At 46.0% G+C, this 24,637-nt stretch overlaps 1 protein-coding gene across 2 annotated transcripts in view; it reads left to right on the forward strand.

The window, feature by feature from the left end:
* acacb (acetyl-CoA carboxylase beta) overlaps positions 1-24,637 on the forward strand; it is a 90,479-nt gene that overhangs the window by 39,692 nt on the left and 26,150 nt on the right. Inside the window, exons 22-38 of one of the 2 annotated variants that reach the window (XM_033043784.1) lie at positions 398-486; positions 1,617-1,741; positions 3,229-3,342; positions 4,857-4,970; positions 6,590-6,679; positions 7,137-7,255; positions 8,976-8,999; positions 11,825-11,962; positions 14,184-14,283; positions 15,536-15,643; positions 16,249-16,305; positions 16,429-16,470; positions 17,908-18,123; positions 19,644-19,799; positions 21,212-21,415; positions 22,870-23,025; positions 23,936-24,058. In XM_033043784.1, coding sequence (XP_032899675.1) covers positions 398-486; positions 1,617-1,741; positions 3,229-3,342; positions 4,857-4,970; positions 6,590-6,679; positions 7,137-7,255; positions 8,976-8,999; positions 11,825-11,962; positions 14,184-14,283; positions 15,536-15,643; positions 16,249-16,305; positions 16,429-16,470; positions 17,908-18,123; positions 19,644-19,799; positions 21,212-21,415; positions 22,870-23,025; positions 23,936-24,058 — 1,975 coding nt within the window. The remainder of the gene's footprint in view (positions 1-397; positions 487-1,616; positions 1,742-3,228; positions 3,343-4,856; positions 4,971-6,589; positions 6,680-7,136; positions 7,256-8,975; positions 9,000-11,824; positions 11,963-14,183; positions 14,284-15,535; positions 15,644-16,248; positions 16,306-16,428; positions 16,471-17,907; positions 18,124-19,643; positions 19,800-21,211; positions 21,416-22,869; positions 23,026-23,935; positions 24,059-24,637) is intronic. The other variant, XM_033043786.1, reaches the window with a different exon arrangement.

Raw genomic sequence — 24,637 nt, forward strand, 5'->3', positions numbered from 1 at the left:
TATCGAACCGGTAGCCGGTTCGAATCCCGCTTGGAGTGCATACTGTCGTTGTGTCCTTGGGCAAGACACTTCACCCACCTTTGCCTGTGCGTGAATGTGTGTGAATGTGTGTGAGTGATTGGTGGTGGTCGGAGGGGCCGTAGGCGCAGATTGGCAGCCACGCTTCCGTCAGTCTGCCCCAGGGCAGCTGTGGCTACAGAAGTAACTTACCACCACCGAGTGTGACTGAGGGGTGAATGAATAATGCGATGTAAAGCGCCTTGAGTATTAGAAAGGCGCTATATAAATCCCATCCATTGTTATTATTATTATTATTATCTTGGGCCTAAAACCAGCATCTGCAGTTCCTTCCTAAACGTGAGAAATATAATCGAGTTTGTTTCTTGTGCCCTGGCAGCTATCGCAGTGGGATCCGTGGCCACATGAAGTCAGTGGTTCTCGGCCTGTTGCGGAGATACCTGAACGTTGAAACACAGTTCCAGCAAGGTAAAGACATTTTATTTTATATTAGAACCCACTTCTTTTGTCTTCAAGGATCTGGGTGGGTGATCGTGTGGTGTAATGAACCGACTGAAACCTCATCAATTCCACACAAAATGTGGACTTCACGAAAGGAAGACGGTTAGATGCACAGGAATAAATGCTGACAAAATAAAAAGCTAGAGTAGTATGCCAATTTTGGGCACCATATCTGAGGAAGGATGTGCTGGCTCTGGAGAGGGTGCACAGAGGAGGTTTACAAGAATGATCACAGGAATGAGCGTTTGACGGCACTGGGCCTGCACTCGCTGGAGTTTAGAAGCATGAGCGGGGACCTCGTTGAAACATTAAAAAACCCATAGAAAATAGGCGCAGGGGTAGGCCATTCGGCCCTTCGAGCCATTCAATATGATCATGGCTGATCATCCAAAATCAGTTCCCCGTTCCTACTTTCTCCCCATATCCCTTGATTCTGTTAGCTCTAAGAGCTATATCTAATGCCCCTGTCCCACTTCAGGAGGTTCCCGGAGGTTTTTGTCAATCTTCCTACCTGTTTCCACTACCTGCAACCTCCGGCAACCACCTGCAACCTGCGGGAACCGCACAGAAACCTTGGGTGGGGCGCAAAGTCTTCAGAGGTTTCCGTTCAGGTCTCCTAAGTGGGACAGGTGCATTACTTTCTCTTGAAAACCTCCAGTGAATTGGAGTCCACTGCCTTCTGTGGCAGAGAATTCCACAGAATTTAACTGTGTGTTACTTTGAAAATTGGGCGCCATTTAAAGTGTTTTCCTTCCTTCCCCAAAATGGCTTCAACTCAATTCTGTCTGGAATAAATGCTCAGTGAATTCACTGTGTTGAATGTTTCCAGCATTCTCTCATAACATGAGAACCTATTGTGAAAACCTATACGATTTTGAGATGTGGGAGGAAACCGGAAAACACCCGCGCGCGTGCAAACTCCGCACAGGCAGCATCCGCGGTCAGGATCGAATGCGGGTCCCTGGCGCTGCGCGACGGCAGCTCTACCCGCTGCGCCACCGTGCCGCCCCCCTCGAGGAAGTGTTGTTCTCAGATCAAGTAACTTGGTTTCCTTTTGCCAGAGTGTAATCTGGAGTTTACAAATACTCATGTTCCAGCTCATTATGACAAATGTGTGATCAACCTGCGGGAACAGTTCAAACCCAACATGACCCCGGTGCTTGACTGCATCTTCTCTCATGCGCAGGTGGCCAAGAAAAACGTGCTGGTCATCATGTTAATCGTGAGTACACAACAGCGTCAGTGTTGATTCAGATTCAGATTCAGATTCAACTTTATTGTCATTGTGCAGTCTACAATACAGAGACAACGAAATGCAGTTTGCATCTGGCAATGGAGAGACCTGTAGCGCCTCCCGGATGGTAGGAGAGTAAACAGTCCATGGTTGGGGTGAGAGCAGTCCTTGGCGATGTTGAGCGCCCTTCGCAGACAACGCTTGCTTTGGACAGACTCAATGGAGGGGAGTGAGGAACCGGTGATGCGTTGGGCAATTTTCATCACCCTCTGCAGTGCTTTCCGGTCGGAGGCAGAGCAGTTGCCATCCCATACTGTACCACACCCACCTTTGCCTGTGTGTGAATGTGTGTGAATGTGTGTGAGTGATTGGTGGTGGTCGGAGGGGCCGTAGGCGCAGAATGGCAGCCACGCTTCCGTCAGTCTGCCCCAGGGCAGCTGTGGCTACAGAAGTAGCTTACCACCACCGAGTGTGACTGAGGAGTGAATGAATAATGCGATGTAAAGCGCCTTGAGTATTAGAAAGGCGCTATATAAATCCCATCCATTATTATTATTATACTGTGATACAGTTGGTAAGGATGCTCTCGATGGTGCAGCGGTAGAAGTTCACCAGAATCTGAGGAGACAGATGGACCTTCCCCACGGCCTAGCCTCTGCAGGCCGTCTCCCTGATCGAGGGACGTTTAGTTTAGGTTAGATATACAGCGAGGAAACTGGCCCGCCGAGTCCGCGCCGACCAGCGATCCCCGCACACTAACACATTCCCACACACACACACACACACACACAGGGCGGGACAATTTACATTTTACGCCAAGTCGATTCATCTACGAACCTGCACGTCTTTGTGGAGTGCGGGAGGAAAACGAAGATCTCTGAGAAAATCCACGCAGATCACGGGGAGACCGTACAAACTCCGTACAGGCAGCGCCCGTAGTAAGGTTCGAACCCGGGTCTCCGGCGCTGTAATGCCCCTGTCCCACTTAGGAAACCGGAACGGAAACCTCTGGAGACTTTGCGCCCCCACCCAAGGTTTCCGTGCGGTTCCCGGAGGTTTTTGTCAGTCTCCCTACCTGCTTCCACCGCCTGCAACACCCGGCAACCACCTGCAACCTCCGGGAACCGCACGGAAACCTTGGGTGGGGCGCAAAGTCTCCAGAGGTTTCCGTTCAGGTTTCCTAAGTGGGACGGGGGCATTAGGCAGCAACTCTACCGCTGCACCACCGTGCCAACCGCTGTACGTGATCTGTTTAAGAAGGAACTGCAGATGCTGGAAAATCGAAGGTGGACAAAAATGCTGGAGAAACTCGGCGGGTGCAGCAGCATCTATGGAGCGAAGGAAATAGGCAACGTTTCGTCCCGAAACGTTGCCTATTTCCTTCGCTCCATAGATGCTGCTGCACCCGCTGAGTTTCTCCAGCATTTTTGTCTACCATTGTACATGATCTGTCCTGTTTTGCTCCATGAGTTTAGGATCAGCTCTGTTCACGAGACCACACACTGACGGACGAGCTGATGGTGATTTTGAACGAACTAACGCAACTCAGCAGGATGGAGAACTGCAAGGTGGCTCTGCGGTCCAGGCAGGTATGATCATCACCAGGTGTATAAATATCATGTGTATTGAGTCATAGAACATACAGCATGGTAACAGGCCCAACTTGCCCACGCCGACCAACATGTCCCATCTTCACCAGTCCCACCTGCCTGCATTTGGTCCATATCCCTCTAAACCTGTCCTATTCATGTACCCGTCTAAATGTTTCTTAAATGTTGCGATAGAAACATAGAAAATAGGTGCAGGAGTAGGCCTTTTCGGCCCTTCGTGCCTGCACCACCATTCGATATGATCATGGCTGATCCTCCAACTCAGTATCCTGTACCTGCCTGCTCTCCATACCCCCTGATCCCTTTAGCCACAAGGGCCACATCTAACTCCCTCTTAAATATAGCCAATGAACTGTGGCCTCAACTACCTTCTGTGGCAGAGAATTCCTGAGATTCACCACTCTCTGTGTGAAAAAAAATGTCTCATCTCGGTCCTAAAAGATTTCCCCCTTATCCTTAAACTGTGACCCCTTGTTCTGGACTTCCCCAACATCGGGAACAATCTTCCTGCATCTAGCCTGTCCAACCCCTTAAGAATTTTGTAAGTTTCTATAAGATCCCCCCTCAATCTTCTAAATTCTAGCGAGTACAAGCCGAGTCTATCCAGTCTTTCTTCATATGAAAGTCCTGACATCCCAGGAATCAGTCTGGTGAACCTTCTCTGTACTCCCTCTATGGCAAGAATGTCTTTCCTCAGATAAGGAGACCAAAACTGTACGCAATACTCCAGGTGTGGTCTCACCAAGACCCTGTACAACTGCAGTAGAACCTCCCTGCTCCTATGCTCGATAGTCCCTGCCTCAACTACTAATTCCATATGCCCACCACCAATTGTGGAATTACTCCTCAGATCCTATTAAATCTTTCTCCCCTCACCTTAAAACTACGTCCTACGGTCCTCGATTCCCCTACTCTGGCCAAGAGACTCTGTGCGTCTAACCGATCTATTCATCTCACGATTTTGGACACCTCTATAAGATCACAATACACAATAGACAATAGGTGCAGGAGTAGGCCATTCGGCCCTTCGTGCCAGCACCGCCATTCAATGTGATCATGGCTGATCATCCCCAATAAGTACCCCGTTCCTGCCTTCTCCCCATATCCCCTGACTCCGCTATTTTTAAGAGCCCTATCTAGCTCTCTCTTGAAAGCAACCAGAGAACCTGCCTCCACCGCCCTCCGAGGCAGAGAATTCCACAGACTCACAACTCTCCGTGAAAAAAAGTGTCTCCTCGTCTCCGTTCTAAATGGCTTACTCCTTATTCTTAAACTGTGGCCCCTGGTTCTGGACTCCCCCAACATCGGGAACATGTTTCCTGCCTCTAGTGTGTCCACCCCTCATCCTCCTGCGCTCCAAGGAACAGAGTCCTTGCCTGCTCAACTGTTCCCTATGGCTCCCCAAGCTTTGATGAACTGTGGTTTTCTACTGACTTTGGCTGGTTATCTACACCACTCCTTTCCAAAATAACGTTTTTAAAATATATTTCTAGGTTCTGATCGCCTCCCACTTGCCCTCCTATGAGCTGCGGCATAACCAGGTGGAATCCCTGTTCCTGTCTGCTATTGATATGTATGGCCACCAGTTCTGCCCTGATAATCTAAAGGTATGTCCATAACTATAGCGGGACAGGCAGCATCTCTGGAGGAAAAGAATAGGTGACGTTTCGGGTCGAGACCCTTCTTCAGACTGAGAGTCAGGGGAGAGGGAGACTAGAGGTGTGACAAGGTACAGGACGAATCAGAGCCCGCACCGATGGCCAAGGAAAGGCGGAGCCCACAATGGTCCATGTGGATAGCACGCATGAAGATTCATCAGGTCTTCTCTCAACCTCTGGTGTTCCAGAGAAATAATCCAACCTCTCCGAATGAATGAATGAAAGAAAGAAAGGTGGAGAGACAGAGAGGAAGAGAGAGAGAGAGACAGGGAAATATCGAGAGGAAGAGAAAGAAAGGAAGAGAGACAGAGAGAGAGGGAGAGGAAGAGAAACAGAGAGGGAGACAGAGCCAGAGAGGGAGAGTGATAGAGACAGAGAGATAGAGATGAAGAGAGAGAGAGAGAGAGACAGAGAGAGAGAGAGAGACAGAGAGAGTGATAGAGACATAGAGATAGAGATGAAGAGAGAGAGGAATAGGGAGAGGAATAGAGAGAGCTAGAGAGAGGAATAGAGAGAGACAGAGAGACTTTATTGTCACATGTGACGTCACAGTGATATTTGTTTTGTGTACCCACGGTATGCAGAGCGTAGCCACATGAAGGGCGCCGACATTTACATCATATTCATTTTTACACAAACCATGTTGATGTTAACACATTCCACTTGTGGTCCCCCTTTTGTTCTCGACGGTTCCCCCATGCCACGTCCCCCTTTGTTCTCCCGCTCGGACCGCCGAGGAGGGGGGGGTTTTGGGACGGACCCTTCCTCAGACCCGAACGTCACCTCTTCCTTTTCTCCAGAGACGCTGCTTGTCCCGTTGAGTTACTCCAGCATTTAGTGTCTATCCTCGGTGTAAACCAGCATCTGCTGTTCCTTTCTACAACTACCCATAACAAGAGCTTTGTGGTTCATTTGTAGCCGACATAATGACCTGTTTCTCCTGCCTCATTTTTAATTCCAGGCAACTGTAATATCTTTGCAAAATTGCACAGATAAAAATCCCCATGCTTTAGAAGATAACAATATTTGCTTGTCCATATCACAATTGCTGTGATGTAATTAAGGGATGTCTTGATGATGTATATTAAGGGATAGAAGGGTCTCGACCCGAAACGTCACCTATTCCTTCGCTCCATAGATGCTGCCTCACCTGCTGAGATTCTCCGGCATTTTTGTCTACCTTATATTAAGGGATGTTAAGTTTGTAAGAGATCGGAGCAGAGGTAGACCATTCGGCCCATCAAATCTACTCCGCCATTCAATCATGGCTGATCTATTTCTCCCCCCTAACCCCATTCTCCTGCCTTCTCCCCATAACCTCTGACACCCGTACTATTCAAGAACCGATCTATCTCTGCCTTCTAAACATCCACTGACCTGGCCTCCACAGCTTTTCGTGGCAATGAACTCCACAGATTCACCACCCTCTGACTAAAGAAATTCCTCCTCATCTCCTCTGCCTTAAAAATAATAATTGACTTGACATATTCGCCTGAGCCTGAGAAGCATAGTTAAATATTGTGATAGGAATTGGTGGACCGGAGACTGATTTTAATGTTTGTGTTTAGAAATTGATCCTCTCCGAGACCTCCATCTTTGACGTCCTCCCCAGTTTCTTCTATCACGCCAACCAGGTGGTTCGCATGGCTGCTCTCGAGGTAAAGTTATCAGTTACTGAACAAATCTGGTCGCTCAAATGTGGCGTAGGAGTAGATTGGCTAAATTATTCTAAGTGTTTTTGCCACCGAGATTTAAATGTAGGATTTTCTTCCGTAGACGTTGGTAGGATAGTTCAGTTGTCTGATAGCAGCTGGAAAGGAACTGTCCCTGAATAAGGAGGTTAGTGTTTTCAAACACCCCGCCCTCTTGCCTGATGGAAGAGGGAGTGACCCGAGGTGAGACCGGCTGGCCATGCCGAGGCAGTGTGAATTGTAGATGGAGTCAATGGAAGGGAGGTTGGCTTGTGTGATGGTCTGGGCTGCGTCCACAATTCTCTGCAATTTCTAGTCCCACCTGCCCGCCAGCATTCAGCATCGTGTCAGAGAGTCAAAATCTGTGACTTGATTTGGAGACTTCAGTTTACCAGCTGATGGAAGGACTTTGCATCTCTTTAAGGTATATGTGCGCAGATCATACATCGCCTACGAGCTCAACAGCGTCCAGCACCGGCAGCTGCACAATGCCACCCGTGTGGTCGACTTCAAGTTTCTGCTTCCTTCCTCTCATCCAAACAGGTATTATCGGGTTTCAGTTTGATTCCCCTGTGATAAAGCAGCGCATTGCTTGTTCCTTACGGGACTCATGTTTCCCCTGGTTTGCACTCAGTTTCTTTCTGCACAGTTCCCATGTGCGTAGAGTATTCCTCCCGTTCTAGAACATAACCACTCTATTGTGTGGGAGGCACGGCCAATGTTTTATTTTTGTAATCTCTTGTCTTTCCCCCCCCTACTCCTCTGACACACAGCTTCACTCATCTTGCCTCGTATTCATATCAACTACTCTTTTTTTTCCCTGTTAGACTATTCCTAATGTCGGCAAACTGGATTAGTGTAGATGGGCAAAAAGTGCCGGCACGGACCAGGTGGGCCGAATGGCCCGTCGTTGTGCTGTATGGCTCCACTCTAACTGTACGGGTGGACCGATTACAACGCACACCATCATTATCTTTTGTTTTACATTTACAGTTTAGTTTATTGTCACGTGTACCGAGGTACAGTGGAAAACCTTTGCTGCGTTCGAACCAGTCAGCGGAAAGACAATACGTGATTAGAATCGAGCCATTTACAGTGTACAGATACACGACAAGAGAATAACGTTCAGTGCAAGGTAAAGCCAGCAAGGTCCGATCAAGGATAGTCCGAGGGTCACCAATGAGGTAGATAGTAGTTCTTGGTTTAGTAGACAGTAGATAGTAGACTTGGTTTATACTCTCTAGAATTTAGGAGATTGAGAGGGGATCTTATAGAAACTTACAAAATTCTTAAGGGGTTGGACAGGCTAGATGCAGGAAGATTGCTTCCGATGTTGGGGATGTCCAGGACAAGGGGTCACAGCTTAAGGATAAGGGGGAAATCCTTTAAAACCGAGATGAGAAGAACTTTTTTCACACAGAGAATGGTGTGTCTCTGGAACTCCCTGCCACAGAGGGTAGTCGAGGCCAGTTAATTGGCTATATTTAAGAGGGAGTTAGATGTGGCCCTTGTGGCTAAGGGGATCAGAGGGTATGGAGAGAAGGCAGGTACGGGATACTGAGTTGGATGATCAGCCATGATCATATTGAATGGCGGTGCAGGCTTGAAGGGCCGAATGGCCTACTCCTGCACCTAATTTCTATGTTTCTATGTTTCAGGACCGCTCTCTGGTTGTGGTAGGATGATTCAGTCACCTGCTAACAGCTGGGAAGAAACTGTCCCTGAATCTGATTCTGTACCTCTTGCCTGATGGGAGAGGGGAGAAGAGGGAGTGGCCAGGGTGCGACTGGTCCTTAATTATGCTGCTGGCCTTGCTGAGGCAGCGTGAGGTGTAGATGGAGTCTTGGAAGACTAGCCACACAATTTGTGCTAGGTTGATCATAACATTTCTTTGCCTCCCATTTATTAGACTAATTGCTTCAGCAAGACTAATGAACGAATTAACGTTCTAGGTCGGGGTGACTTCGATCACCACTGCACAGTGAATAACATCTGGATTTCTGCAAATAAGTTTTGAAATTTTTTTTCCCGGGCCAATGCACCCACAGCTCAGACACAAAATGCTGGAGTAACTCAGCGGGTCAGACAGCATCTTCTGGGCAAAGGGAATAGATGATGTCTCGGGTCGAGACCCTTCTTCAGACCACTGCTCTATTGATTTAGGATGCTGTACAGCCTATTCATTGTACATTATTGGGTGAAGTCATTGTAAACGCCTTTTCCACGTTGCTCACTTGTTTGTGTGTTAAATGTTCAATTTCAGAGCAACCACTCCCACGCATTTCAGGTATATTCTTATCTGTTTATTGCATGAACCGAAAGATCAAAGGAAAATAATATTCTTCATGGCCATGGTGTACAACTAACCCAATTGGTGGTACAATTAGGGAAGTGCAGAAACTGAGGCTGGATTGCGCATGCCAGTTTGGAACGTGATTGTTACCCATCGGGTACTAAGTTGAGTCGTTGGTTTCAGATAGATCACGTCTGGACCATACTGTAATGCAATAACAAGCAGCGGCAGATGCTGGTTTATACCAAAGATAGACACTAAATGCCAGAGTAACTCAGCGGGTCAGGCAGCATCTCTGGAGGAAATGGACAGGCGACGTTTTTGGTCGGGCCCCTTCTTCAGACTCCCGAAACGAAACATCATCTATCCATTTCTTCCAGAGCTAGAACACAAAATGCTGGTGTAACTCAGCTGGACAGGCAGCATCTCTGGAGAGAAGGAATGGGTGACGTTTCGGGTACAGACCATTCTTCGTAGATGCTGTCTGACCCGCTGAGTCACTCCGGCATTTTGTGTCTATCTTTGGATCATACTAATTGGATGGATTACTTTTTCTAACAAATACTAACTAACTCATGATAAAAATGAGTGATTGAATTACTTTTGTCTGTGTCGACAAAGAAAAGTAAAATATGCCCAAGGCCAACACAATTAATACGCACTGTGACAATACTTTAAGGATCATGAGGTATCTCAGTTTTAATTTTGTAGAATTGAAGAGGGATGAAATAATATTTTGCATTCAATGATATGATGTTTCTAAAATAATGAATTAAAAGCCTGTAAATGACAAACTTTAAGTATTTTGGACTGAGATGCATGGGAAAGATCCTAATAGACGTGCATGCTAAGCTAATTCGCTGAATGCAAAATGTTTTGTGATACCAACACGTTTGGACTGTTGATATCTTTTGTTACTGTTTAATCGTGGGAGTGTCTGATATTTTATCCACCAGAGCACCCTATGCTTACTATATTTTTCCCCAATCAGGATTATTAATTACTTTCACTTTTCTGTCAGGAATTCAGTGGTTCAGTGGAATTTGATGGAATTCAGTGACCACTGTCTTACATGCTAAAGCATTTGAATTAATTTTTCTGAAACATAGAAACATAGAAAATAGGTGCAGGACTAGGCCATTCGGCCCTTCGAGCCTGCATCACCATTCGATATGATCATGGCAGATCATCCAACTCAGTATCCTGTACCTGCCTTCTCTCCATACCCCCTGATCCCTTTAGCCACAAGGGCCACATCTAACTCCATCTTAAATATAGCCAATGAACTGGCCTCAACTATCTTCTGTGGCAGAGAATTCCAGAGATTCACCACTCTCTGTGTAAAAAATGATTTTCTCATCTCAGTCCTAAAAGACTTCCCTCTTATCCTTAAACTGTGACCCCTAGTTCTGGACTTCCCCAACATCGGGAATAATCTTCCTGCATCTAGCCTGTCCAACCCCTTAAGAATTTTGTAAGTTTCTATAAGATCCCCCCTCAATCTTCTGAATTCCAGCATGTACAAGCCGGGTCTATCAAGTCTTTCTTCATATGAAAGTCCTGCCATCCCAGGAATCAGTCTGGTGAACCTTCTCTGTACTCCCTCTATGGCAAGAATGTCTTTCCTCAGATTAGGAGACCAAAACTGTACGCAATACTCCAGGTGTGGTCTCACCAAGACCCTGTACAACTGCAGTAGAACCTCCCTGCTCTTATACTCAAATCCTTTTGCTATGAACGCTAACATACCATGAAGAAGGGTCTCGACCCATTCCTTCTCTCCAGAGACGCTGCCTCACCCGCTGAGTTACTCCAGCATTTTGTGTCTACCTTCGATTTAAACCAGCCTCTGCAGTTCCTTCTTACACATGAATCGATGTATTGTTATGCTGTCCTATGCTGCTTTGTATGGAAATAGGAAGTAGCTATTGTCTAGGAAGGAACTGCAGATGCTGATTTAAACCGAAGACAGACAAAGAAAGCTGGAGTTACTCAACGGGTCGGACAGCATCTGTGGAGAGAAGGAATAGGTGAGGTTTGGAGTCGAGAAGTAGCTAGTGTCTCTGTAGTGGCACAATGGGATGGTGCAGGGTCGAGAGCTGCGATTTATACAACATTTAAAATTAAAACTTTTATTCATCAGTATCATTTAGTTCATAAGATCATTAGTGATAGAAACAGAATTAGGCCATTTGGCCCATCACATCTATCTATCTCTGCCTTAAATATACAGTATCCACTGACTTTGTCTCCACAGCCTTCTGTGGCAGAGAATTCCACAGATTCACCACCCTCTGACTAAAGAAATTCCTCCTCATCTCCTTCCTAAAAGAACGTCCTTTAATTCTGAGGCGATGACCTCTGGTCCTAGACTCTCCCACTGGCGAGTGGGATACTGAGTTGGATGATCAGCCATGATCATATTGAATGGCGGTGCAGGCTCGAAGGGCCGAATGGCCTACTCCTGCACCTATTTTCTATGTTTCTATGGTGGAAACATCCTCTCCACATCCACTCTAGCCAAGCCTTTCACTATTCTGTACGTTTCAATGAAGTCCCCCCCCCCCCCCCCCCCCCCCCCCCCCCCCCCCCATCATTCTTCTAAACTCCAGCGAGCACAGGCCCAGTGCTGTCAAAAGCACATCATATGTTAAACCTACTCACTCCTGGCATCATTCTCGTAAACCTCCTCTGGACCCTCTCCAGAGCCAGCACCTTCCTCAGATATGGTGCCCAAAATTGGCACTTCAGTTTAGCTTTTTCTTTTTGTTTGGCATTTATTTCTGTGCATCTAACTGTCTTCTTTTCCTTATTTATAGGATGTGCATTCCAAACAGCCCAGTTCATTATGAACTGAATCGGCAGAGTACTGATCTCTTCACGACTGGCACACAAACATATCTCTGTCAGCGAATGGGGATTATGGTTGCATTTGAAATATTTGATGAATTTGTTAAGTGAGTACTATCTGTGCAAGGATTATCCGTGAGTAATTTAGATTGTGGTCAATTTATTTTGAGATAGCACAGAAGATCATAAGTGATACGAGCAGAATTAGGCCATTCGGCCCATCATGCCTGCTCCGCCATTCAATTGGGGATGATCAGCCATGATCACATTGAATGGCGGTGCTGGATCGAAGGGCCGAATGGCCTACTCCTGCACCTATTGTCTATTGTCTATTGTCAATCACGACTGATCTATCTCTCCCTCTCAACTTCATTCTCCTGCCTTCTCCACAAAACCCCTGACACTTGTACGAATCAAGAATCTACCTATCTCCGCCTTAAAAATATCCATTGACTTGGCCCCCACCGCCTTCTGTGGCAATGAATTCCACAGATTCACCATCCTCTGACTGAAGAAATTCCTCCCTATCTTCCTCAAGGAACGGCCTTTAATTCTGAGGCTGTGAACTCTGGTTCTAGACTCTCCCTCTGGTGGAAACATGCTCTCCAAATCCACTCTATCCAGGTCTAATTAAGATCAAGCTAATTTACCAGGACTTGATTCAAGATTCAAGATGGCTTTATTGTCACACGTGCCATGAGGTGCCGTGAAATAGGAGTAACCTCTTCTAGTTTTACTTCAGTAAAGTAAGTGTGCTAGCTTTGCGTTTGAGTTTAGTTTATTTTCCCGTGTACCGAGGTACAGTGAATAACTTTTGTTGCGTGCTAACCAGTCAGAGGAAAGACAATACAAAACAAAACAGTGATTACAATCGAGCCGTCCACAGTGTACAGATACATGATAAAGGGTATATTGTGTAAGGGAAAGTCCGATCAAAGATAGTCCAAGGGTCTCCAATGAGGTAGATAGTAGTTCAGGACCGCTCTCTAGTTGTTGGTGGGATGGTTCAGTTACCTGATAACAGCTGGGAAGAAACTGTCCCTGAATCTGGAGGTGTGTGCGTTTTCACACTTCTGTTGCACCTCTTGCCCGATGGGAGAGGGGAGAAGAGGGAGTGGCCAGGGTGTGCGACATGTCCTCGATTATGCTGCTGGCCTTGTCGAGGCAGCGTGAGGTGTAGATGGATTCAGTGGAAGGGAGGTTGTCTTGCGTGACGCTCTGGGCTGCGTCCACAATTCTCTGCAATTTCTTGCTGTTCTTGGATGGAGCATGTTCCCGAACCATGTTATGATGCATCCCGATAAAATGCTTCCTACGGCGCGACTTTGGACGAAAGAAAACAAAAGTAACAAACTTTAAAACTTCTCATAGCAAAAAGATGTTGTCTTTCATCTGCAGTACTTTGTGCAGTTTTAGTCTCAATTTGTAAGTAAGACCAATATTGCATTTGATTTAGTGCAGAAAAGGCTCACTAGAAACATTACTGAATGTGTGGGAAGGAACTACAGATGCTGGATTACACCGAAGATAGGCACAAAATGCTAGAGTAACTCAGCGGGGCAGGCAGCCACCCTGGATAGAGATTCCTTCACCCATTTATTCTCTCCAGCGATGCTGCCTGTCCCGCTGAGTTACACCAGCATTTATGTCTATAGAAAGGTTACTGGTATGCAAGGTGTTGATATATGTACAACAAATGAATAGATTTGGCCTATACTCATTAGGGTACAGAAGAACATAGATAGATATATGGAAATGGAAATCATTTAAAGAGGTTTCATAGGGAGAATGCTGAGAAGATGTTTCTCCTAGTGGGGGCAATAGATTTAATGTTGAGCAAAATATAAAAATGCTGGAAGAACTCAGCGGGTCAGGCAGCATCTGCGGGGGGGGGGGGGGGTGGGAATGGACAGACGGCCTCTGTCCATTCCACCTCCACCTCGTCTCCCTACTGCTTCTTCTTGCGTATGGCGTGCACAGCCTAAAGTTGTAGGACAACTTGTTCTATTTGATCTTATTTGATTGTGCACGCCAGGTTGATTGCATTCGTCGAAACAGGGCGGACCACGTGAAGGTTGCAATCTCCCACCCCATTCTCCCTACTGCATTCAATCTGAAGGATGGTCCCGACCTGAAACATCTCCTGTCTATTGCCTCCACAGATGCTGCCCGACCTGCTAGTTCATCCAGCACTTTGTGCTTTGCCCAAGTTTCCAGCACCTGTGGTTTCTCGGGTTTTCATAAATGTAATGGCGTTGCATTGTATACATTATTTCATGCTTTCGGTAATTAACGTGTAACTCATTTGAATATTTGTGCTTTTTAAAGAAACTTTGAAGAAGTGATGGCTTGCTTTGCCGACCCATCTCTGGATAGTCCACTATTCTCTGAGACAAGATCAACTTTCTTTGACCAGGAAGGCAACAAGGTGATCCTTGATTATCTCCCAGTTTAACATTTAGTTTAGCTTAGAGATACAGCGCGGAAACAGGCCCTTCAGCCCACCGAGTCCGCGCCAGACCAGTGATCCCCGCACACTAACACTATCCTACACCAGGGACAATTTTTATATTTATACTAAGCCAATTAACCTACAAACCTGTATGTCTTTGGAGTGTGGGAGGAAACGTCCTCGGAGAAAACCCTTACGTGGTCATGGGGAGAACGTATAAACTCCGTGCAGACAGCACCCCTAGTCAGGATCGAACCCAGACCTCTGGCACTGTAAGCGCTGTAAGGCAGTGACTCTACCACTATGCCACTGTGCACTAATGAATTTCAAAACTCAAAATTGTTGTGTCTTCTTGAAACTCACCTGTGATGACTTTCACAAATAGCACTTGCTAAACCATTAAACTTCCTAATTTCTGATCAAGAAATCCTGGAGGATGTGTTTAAAAACAGGCGAAAGAGAGAGGATCAATTGAGAAAGATTAAATGATACTAATATTGGAATCTTAGAGATGTGGAATCATTAAAGCATGACTTAGCATGAGTCTGCAGAAGGGTTCCGACATGAAACGTCATCCATCCTTTTTCTCCACAGATGCTGCCTGACTTGCTGAGTTACTCCAGCACTTTGTGTCCATCTTGACCATGACTTAGAGTTCAGCTCAGGATTGGCGCGAACATCATCAGGCCTATTAAACAAAGTCATTCCTTTTGATCCTAGAGACTACGGGAAAACGAAGATTACAGTGCCAGTGACCAAAGCAATATCAATAAAAACTATTCAGAAATAGATTCTGAACAAGAAGTGAGAAAATCTACCACAAGTAATTTAATTCTTTAAGATAGATAGATAGGTAGATAGATAGATAGATAGATAGATAGATAGATAGATAGATAGATAGATAGATAGATAGATAGATAGATAGATAGATAGATAGATAGATAGATAGATAGATAGATAGATAGATAGATAGATAGATAGATAGATAGATAGATAGATAGATAGATAGATAGATAGATAGATAGATAGATAGATAGATAGATAGATAGATAGATACTTTATTAATCCTCTCAGGGAAATTCAGATTCCAGTAGCCAACACAGTCAGAACATAAAGCAGACAATATTTAAAATATGGACAATACATAAAAATTCATAAAACATTTTTTTTAATGTATTTAATGGATGTGACATATAAATGCAAATAAAAGACTCATTTTTGTGAACAGAATTTAAAGGACGAACCCATCCATATTCTGAATATCGCCCTCAGAGATGGAGACTGTGAAAAGGACGATGAACTGGTGCAGATCTTCAGTACATTCTGCCAATCAAAGGTATCTGTGCAAACCTACTTCTTAAACTTGACCTGTTGAACTTAGCAAGAAGGGCCCCGACCCAAAACGTCGCCCGTTCCTCCGTTCCAGAATTGCTGTCTGTCCCGCTGAGTTCCTCCAGCATTTTACATCTGTCTTTCGGGTTAAACCAGCATCTGCTGTTCCTTCCTACACTGCTTTCCATTCAAGCTGTGTATAGATTGCTGTTGAACATGTGTAGGAAGGAACTGCAGTTATACTGAAAATAGACACAAAATGCTGGAGTATCAGGCAGCATCTCTGGAGAGAAGGAATGGGTGGCGTTTCGGGTTGGAACCCTTCCTCAGAGGATGGGTCTGAGGAATGATGGATCGCTGGCCGGCATGGACCCAGTGGGCCGAAGGGCCTGTCTCCGCGTTGTATCTCTAAACTAGACGGTTCCTTCCTACACCGAGGCCGTTATCGCTTTCTGCTTCCTTCACAAATGTCTTTCAGGGAAAGTTTTGTAAAAATATCCTTTGCATCCTAAATTCAAAGTTCCTAAAAGCATTAGGCATTTACATCTGTTTTTTTTGCTATAGAATCTCTCAAAAACGTTAATATTTTATTTTCCTTTGTGTTCACAGAAATCCCATTTGCTTACGTATGGAATCAGACGAATCACCTTCCTAGTTGGACAGAAGGTTTGCTTGTCTAAGTTTGGCCATTGGCCTTTCTGAAGACTTCTGCATCAAAAACGCTTGCGTTTTAAATATCTACAACGCGATCGCTAAATTTTAGCTTTTCTTTCCCTTTTGCTTTTACAGCGAGAATTTCCCAAGTACTTCACCTTCAGAGCACATTCTGAGGTAACATGAAGCTATCTGTTATTTATGCAAGACTAAGAACAATTGCCTCTTTAAGTTACCGTTCCATGTGTTTGGTGGAACCTCCAAAGTGCCTGTACATCCTTTAATTTCTAGGAGCTGTTTAGGTTAGTTCTCCTCCAATGTCAGTGTGAATCCCAGCGCAATTGGAGGAACAACACCTCATATTTCGCTTGGGCGGCTTACACTCCAACGGTATGAATATTGACTTCTCTAACTTCAAGTAACCTTTGCTTTCTCTATCTCTCGCCACCCCTCCCCCTTCCCAGTTCTCCGACCAGTCTGGCTGTACCCCTGATTAATATTTATCTCTGTATGCTTCATTGTCACCTTCTCCGAGCTAACAATAATCTATTCTACATTTTCTTTGATCCCCATCTCCTTTGATGTCTCATTTTCACACCTTATCCTTCCTTATCCCTGTGCCTCCCTCTCCCCTGGCTCTCAGTCTGAAGAAGGATCTCAACCTGAAACGTCACCCATTCCTTCTCTCCAGAGATGCTGCCTGTCCCGTTGAGTTACTCCAGCTTTTTGTGTCTATCTAGTTTGGTTTAGAGATACAGCGCGGAAACAGGCTCTTCGGCCCACCGAGTCTCCACCGACCAGCGATCCCTGCACATTAACGTCTATCCTACACTAGGGACAACCTTTACATTTATACTAAGCCAATTAACAGAACCAGAACACCCAGAGAAAACCCACGCGGGTTGTTGGAAGAAGGTACAAACACCGTACCGACATACACCCATAGCCGGGATCGAACCTGGGCATCTGGCGCTGTAAGGCAATAACTCTACCGCTGCGCCACCAAGCAGCCTCTTTGGAGAAAGAGGGAAACTCTCAGGTGAAAGTGCGTCCTTTGATTTCTGGGACTTGAGTTTGACATTCCATCTGGGAACGTTTCCACTCCATTCCAGCAAGCATGGTTTTTGTTCAGTTAACATAAATCTGCCAGTTATTTGATGTTGACATTCAGAAGCCAAAATGAAGCAAAAATGAGAAATAATAATGAGACTCTGACGTATTAAGACATTACAAAGATGTTCGATCCACGAGCCTTGAAGCTCTTTAGAAGTTGGTGCAATAGTATGGTGGCAGGTTCAGCATTGCAGTGATCAACACCATAGCCTCAGAATAAAAGGATGTACCTTTAGAAAGGAGATCGGAGGGATTTCTTTAGTTAGAGGGTGGTGAATCTGTGGAATTCATTGCTGCAGAAGGCTGTGGAGGCCAAGTCAATGGCAGAGATTGATAGATTCTTGATTAGTCAAGGTGTCGGGGTGGTGGGGAGAAGGCAGGAGAACGAGGCCCTTGGTTTTTAAAACGAAGGGCCTGTTTCTAAAACAAAAAGTGGGGCAGTCGTTGTACTTGCGTTTAGAAATCTGTGCTCCGTCGGTGCCTTGAAATCTCCCGCTTCAGTTTGCAGAGGATCGTATTTACCGGCACCTGGACCCGGCCCTGGCTTTCCAACTGGAACTCAACCGCATGCAAAACTTCGACCTGGCTGCTGTTCAGTGCGGCAACCATAAGATGCACGTGTACCTGGGCGCGGCCAGGGTCAAGAAGGGAGCAGAGGTCACCGACTACCGGTTCTTTGTCCGAGCCATCATGCGGCATCCCGACCTCATCACCAAGGTGAGAAACCTTGACTTTACCGGAACGTCTGAGTGGCAAGGTTTTGATTGCGTTTCATTCGGCACCGTGTAGGAAGGAACTGCAGACGCTGGTTTAAACCGAAGGTGGGCACAAAATGCTGGGGTCACTCAGTGGGGACAGGCAGCGTCCCTGCGGAGAAGGAATGGGTGACGTTTCGAGTCGAGACCCTTCTTCATTCGGCATGTCGGGTCTCTAGTGCTAGAAACTGGACCAAACCCAGCCAGAAATGGAGTGGGAGATTCTAATGTAAGAAACCTTGAGAAAATATTGAATATTTGATCTATCTAATAATAATAATGGATGGGATTTATATAGCGCCTTTCTAATACTCAAGGCGCTTTACATCGCATTATTCATTCACTCCTCAGTCACACTCGGTGGTGGTAAGCTACTTCTGTAGCCACAGCTGCCCTGGGGCAGACTGACGGAAGCGTGGCTGCCAATCTGCGCCTACGGCCCCTCCGACCACCACCAATCACTCACACACATTCACACACAGGCAAAGGTGGGTGAAGTGTCTTGCCCAAGGACACAACGACAGTATGCACTCCAAGCGGGATTCGAACCGGCCACCTTCCGGTCGCCAGCCGAACACTTAGCCCATTGTGCCATCTGTCATCTAGTGTACTTGCATCCAAAAGACTACGTCGATTTAGTCTATTGTGACCCTTATGCAAACCTTTTCATCAAATGAGGGAAAGTTCTATGCACAAACGGAATTATTTACTAATTTCTTTTCTTATTGCCTTTGAAAATTAAACCATGGTTATGAGCCTTGAAGGTGACCAGCATTTCCCATCACATGTACTAAGGGCCGCACGGTGGCGCAGCGGTAGAGTTGCTGCCTCACAGCGCCAGGGACCCCGGTTCGATCCTGACCATGGGTGCTGTCTGTACGGAGTTCGCACGTTCTCCCCGTGACAGAGTGGATTTACACCGGTTACTTCGGTTTCCCCCCCCCACACTCCAAAGACATAGAGATGAGTTGGCTTTGGTAACATTTTAAAAGACAATGTTAGAAGTGTACGCGATGAGTGCTGGTCGGTGCGGGTTCGATGGGCCGAAGGGCCTGTTTCCGTTCTGTATTTCTAAAGGCTAAAGGGTCTTTCATCCATCTGTAAATAACAGGGAATTACAGATGCTGGTTTATACCAAAGAAAGACACAAAATGCTGGAGTAACCCAGCGGGTCAGGCAGAACCCCTGGAGAACATGGATAGGTGACGTTTCGGGTTGGGACCTTTCTTCAGACTGCAGTAGGGTCTGAGGAAGGGCCCCGAACCGAAACGTCACCTATTCATGTTATCCAGGGATGCTGCGTGACCCGCTGAGTTACTCCAGCATTTTGTGTCTTTCTTTAATCCTTCCCTCCGTTCCAGGCCTTGTAACTGTATTACCAGGTAAGAAAGCTTCAACGCCCGGAGGTTCATCCAGATACTACACCGACATGGAAACGAGCCATTCCCAAATCTCTAATTAGTTGCACTTTCACTCTTACAGGAGGCCTCTTTTGAATATCTGCAAAACGAGGGGGAACGACTGCTTCTCGAAGCCATGGATGAACTAGAAGTGGCTTTTAACAAACAGACCGTACACACTGATTGCAACCATATTTTCCTCAACTTTGTGCCGACTGTAATAATGGACCCAATGAAGGTTTGAAAAGCCGATATTTCTTGTCAGCGTTTTTATCCCAACAATAATATTCAGTTCGTTGCTTGGGTTTTTAACATTGAGTTGAAATTTAGTTGAGCTGAGTTTTGTGTGTAAGTTAATATGTTAGTCTGTGTCCAAGATGGCTGTCGGAAGGGAGAGTGGACGCTGGCACGCTTTAGCTGCCGCTGCTCTCTCTTCACATTGTGTTTTTTGATTTTTTGTCTTTGGAGCGATTTCTCTCTTTAATTTGTGTATTGGTGATGTCCTTATTATTTATTTTACTCCGACTATATGTTTTTTCTCTTCTGTTAATTTCTGTAAGGTGTCCTTGAGACTTTGAAAGGCGCCCGAAAATAAAATGTATTATTATTATTATTATTATTATTGCCACATGTACCGAGGTGCAGTAAAAGGCTTTTTGCTGCACCCTATATGCATGATAGGAAGCTGAGGGGTAACGTTTCCACACAAACCGGGAAAGAGTGCAGAGAAGACTTTGACGAGGATGTTGCCAGGACTCGAGGGCTTGTGCTATAGGGAGAGGTTGGGGAGCCTAGGACTGTATTCCCTGGAGGGCGGGAGGCCAGTAGGTCGACAGGTGATCTTATCGAGGTGTATAAAACCATGAGGGGAATAGATAAGGTGAATGCAGGGTAAGGGAATGAAGAACCATAGGTTTAAAGTAAGACAGGCAAGACTTAATAGGACCCGGAGGGGCAATGTTTTCACACAGCGGGTGGTGGGTATGTGGGATGAACTGCCAGAGAAGGTAGTTGAGGGAGGTACCATAACAGCATTTAAAAGACACTTGGACAAGTAACATAGAAAATAGGTGCTGGAGTAGGCCATTCGGCCCTTCGATCATGGCTGATCATCCAAAATCAGTCCTCCGTTCCTGCTTTTTCCCCACAGGCCTTTGGCTCTAAGAGCTAAATCTATCTCTTGAAAACATCCAGTGAATTGGCCTCCACTGCCTCCTGTGGCAGAGAATTACTCAGATTCACAACTCTCTGAGTCAAAAAGTTTTTCCTCATCTCAGTCCTAAATGGCCTACACCTTATTCTTAAACTGTGTGACCCCTGGTTCTGGACTCCAGCAACACGGGGAACATTTTATCCTGCATCTACCCTGTCCAATCCTATAAGAATTTTATATGTTTCTAGAAGAACTCCCTCTCCCCTCACTCTCAGTCTGAAGAAGGGACTCGACCGGAATCGTCACCTATTCCTTCTCTCCAGAGATGCTGCCTGTCCCGCAGAGTTACTCCAGTATTTTGTGTTTATCAAAGTACATCGTCGCTTCTCTTTAGTACTGAGGGGTGTCACAACAGAGGGAATGTGTTTCCCACCACTATACATTCTGGGCCTTTTTTTATCCCATTGTACTAATGTTTTTTTCAAATTTATGTTTAGATTGAGAAATCTGTCCATGACATGGTGATGAGGTACGGGAGCAGATTGTGGAAACTCAGGGTACTTCAAGCTGAGCTCAAAATAAATATCCGCCTAACTCCGACGGGGAAGGCAATCCCAATCCGTTTGTTCCTCACGAATGAGTCTGGATACTATTTGGACATGAGCCTGTACAAGGAGGTGGCAAATGCCCGATCTGGACAGGTACTTGCTTGCTTTCTGAATCGTGGGACATGTCTCGAAAACTGTGGATTCCCTCTGAAACTCGAATCCCCATTAGAAACGAAGGGGAAAGTCTCAACTAACGGCCTAGACTGTTAGTGGTGCAAATCGAAAACAGAAAGGGTGGCACGGTGGCGCAGCTGTAGAGTTGTCGCCTTACAGCGCCAGAGACCCGGGTTTGATCCCGACTACGGGTGCTGCCTGTACAGGAGTTTGCTCGTTCTCGCTGTGACCTCTGATATCGTCGGTTTCCTCCCACACTCCAAAGACGTACAGGTTTGTAGGTCATTTGGCTTGGTATAAAATGTAAAAATTGTCCCTAGTGTGTGTAGGATGGTGTTATTGTGCGGGGATCGCTGGTCGATGCGGACTCATTGGGCCTGTTACCATGCTGTATCTCTAAACTAAAACTAAATGGAAGCACTACATAGCTCTGGCGGTTTGTAATAAAGAAAGAAGGACACAATATCAGATGTGAGCGCTCGATCATAAGGAGAGTATATGTTGCAGATTGACAGCATTTTGGAAATTACAGAACAAGAGAAGCTGATGAAATCTTCATTCAGGTTGATGAGCACCCGGGGAAAACCCACGCGGTCACCGTGCAAACTCTGTACAGACAGCACCCGTAGTCAGGATCGAACCCCGGTCTCTGGCGCTGTGAGGCAGCAACTCTGTGTCGCTAAATTGGAAGACTAAGCGAGAATGAATGAGCTAAATAGTGAGGGATAGATTTAGGAGCTGAATCCTAACATAAACTCGGTGACAGGAAAAATATTCCAGGTGACAGAATAAATCGCCAAAAAATGCAAATGGAATGCCATCCCAGGAATTTTGCGCTAATTCTGAAGTCATTAGCCTTATATATTTTCCAAACTATTTATAACGGATTTAATGTGAGCAGCTATAATTATTCAGCTTGAAAGGGTGGTAGAGGTAGAGTTGATGCTGGCCCTTGTGGCTAAAGGGATCAGAGGGTATGGAGAGAAGGCAGGTACGGGATACTGAGTTGGATGATCAGCCATGATCATATTGAATGGCGGTGCAGGCTCGAAGGGCCGAATGGCCTACTCCTGCACCTAATTTCTATGTTTCTATGCCTTACAGAGTTTGCACGTTCTCCCCGTGACCTGCGTGGGTTTTCTCCGGGTGCTCCGGTTTCCTCCCGCACTCCAAAGACAGATAGGTGAATTGGCTTGGCATAATTGTAAATTGGCCCACGTGTGCGTAGGATGACGTTAGCGTGCAGGGATCGTTGGTTGGCGCGGAGTCGGTGGGCCGAAGGGCCCGTTTCCGCGGTGTATCTCTAATCTAAAAGAAGTTAGTTCTCCTTTGACCAGACCCTTGACTTGCCGTTCCTGGATGACGTGCAACTTCCGTTAAATTCCCTTCCGAGAAATTGTAACGCAATATCTTCCTCCCGTGCGTTGATTCAGATCATGTTCATTTCATACGGAGACAAACAGGGACCTCTGCATGGGATGTTGATGAACACACCATACGTCACCAAAGACCTGCTCCAGTCCAAGCGATTCCAGGCTCAGTCCTTGGGAACAACCTACGCCTACGATTTTCCAGAAATGTTTCAACAGGTAACATTGTGCTTTTAAAAAATACAAACATTTTCTTTGACTAATTTTCTCTCCTCAGAAGGATTGGCAAATCCATTTACACAAAAGTGCTGGAGTAACTCAGCGAGTCAGGCAGCATCTCTAGAGATCATCCCACCATAACCAGAGAGCAGCGCTGGAAACAGGCCCTTCGGCCCAACCAGTCTGCACCGACCAGTGATCCCCGCACATTAACACAACCCTACACATACGAGGGACAATTTTACATTTTTTGTGCCAAGCCAATTAACCTACAAACCCGTGCGTCTTTGGAGTGTGGGAGGAAACCGAAGATCTTAGAGAAAATCCACGCAGGTCACGGGGAGAAAGTACAAACTCCGTAGAGACAAGCGCCCGCAGTCAGGATTGAACCCGGGTCTCTGGCGCTGTGAAGCAGCAACTCTACCGCTGGGCCACAATACCTCATTACTATCTACATCATCAGTGACCCTCGGACTACCCTTGATCGGACTTTGCTGGCTTTACCTTGCACTAAACGTTATTCCCTTATCATGTATCTGTACACTGTAAACGACTCGATTGTAACCATACATTGTCTTTCCGCTGACTGGATAGCATACAACAAAAAGCTTTTCACTGTACCTCGGTACACATGACAATAAACTAAACTGTAGCTGAGAACATGGGTAGGAGGCATTTCAGACAGCGACTCCTGTCTGAAGACGGGTCTTGACCCGAAACGTCACCCAGTCCTTCTCTCCAGAGATGCTGCCTGTCCCGCTGAGTTACTCCAGCTTTTTGTGTCTATCTTCGGTTTAAACCAGCATCTGCAGTTCCTTCCTACACAGGATGGTTAAGATGCCTGTTGGTTGTGGGGTCTAGGAGAGCACATAATCTGAAACCCTTTCCACCTTCTTGTGTTGTGATATAGGCTCTCCTTAAGATGTGGGGATCTGAAATGGAATATCCCAAAGAACCAATGCAATGTACAGAACTGGTGCTGGACTCGCATGGCCAACTGGTGCATATGAACAGGATCCCTGGAGGTAATGAGGTATGTGCAGTTCATTCTTCATATACGAATAACCTTGGTGGCTACCATCACTAAAAATCTTTAACAATATATCAGAAGATCTATTTAAAATGCACAGGCGGCATATTACCAATGAGTAATATTGCTTGCCCAACCCTCCTATATCAAAAATCTTCTACCCCAAGTCCCTCAGGTCGGCCGACTTGGGTCTACTGACTATCCCGCGGTCTAGGTTTAAGCTCAGGGGTGACTGCGCTTTTGCGGTTGCAGCACCTCGACTGTGGAACAGCATCCCTCTCCTCATCAGAACTGCCCCCTCCATCGACTCCTTTAAAGTCGAGGCTCCAAACCTATTTCTACTCCCTAGCGTTTTTGAGTCCCTCTGAAGGGGGCACTGTAAACAGTTTATGTATGTATGTACTGTTAGGTCTGTGTACCATTGTATGCAGCACATTAGTACCTGAACTGATGTGAAAAGAAAGAGATTAGTTAAAACAAATGTAGGTCCCTTGCAGTCAGAAACAGGTGAGTTGATCATGGGGAACAAGGATATGGCGGACTACTTTGGTTCCGTCTTCACTAAGGAAGACATAAATAATC

Source organism: Amblyraja radiata, chromosome 25, assembly GCF_010909765.2.
Source record: "Amblyraja radiata isolate CabotCenter1 chromosome 25, sAmbRad1.1.pri, whole genome shotgun sequence".
Taxonomy (NCBI): Eukaryota; Metazoa; Chordata; class Chondrichthyes; order Rajiformes; family Rajidae; genus Amblyraja; species Amblyraja radiata.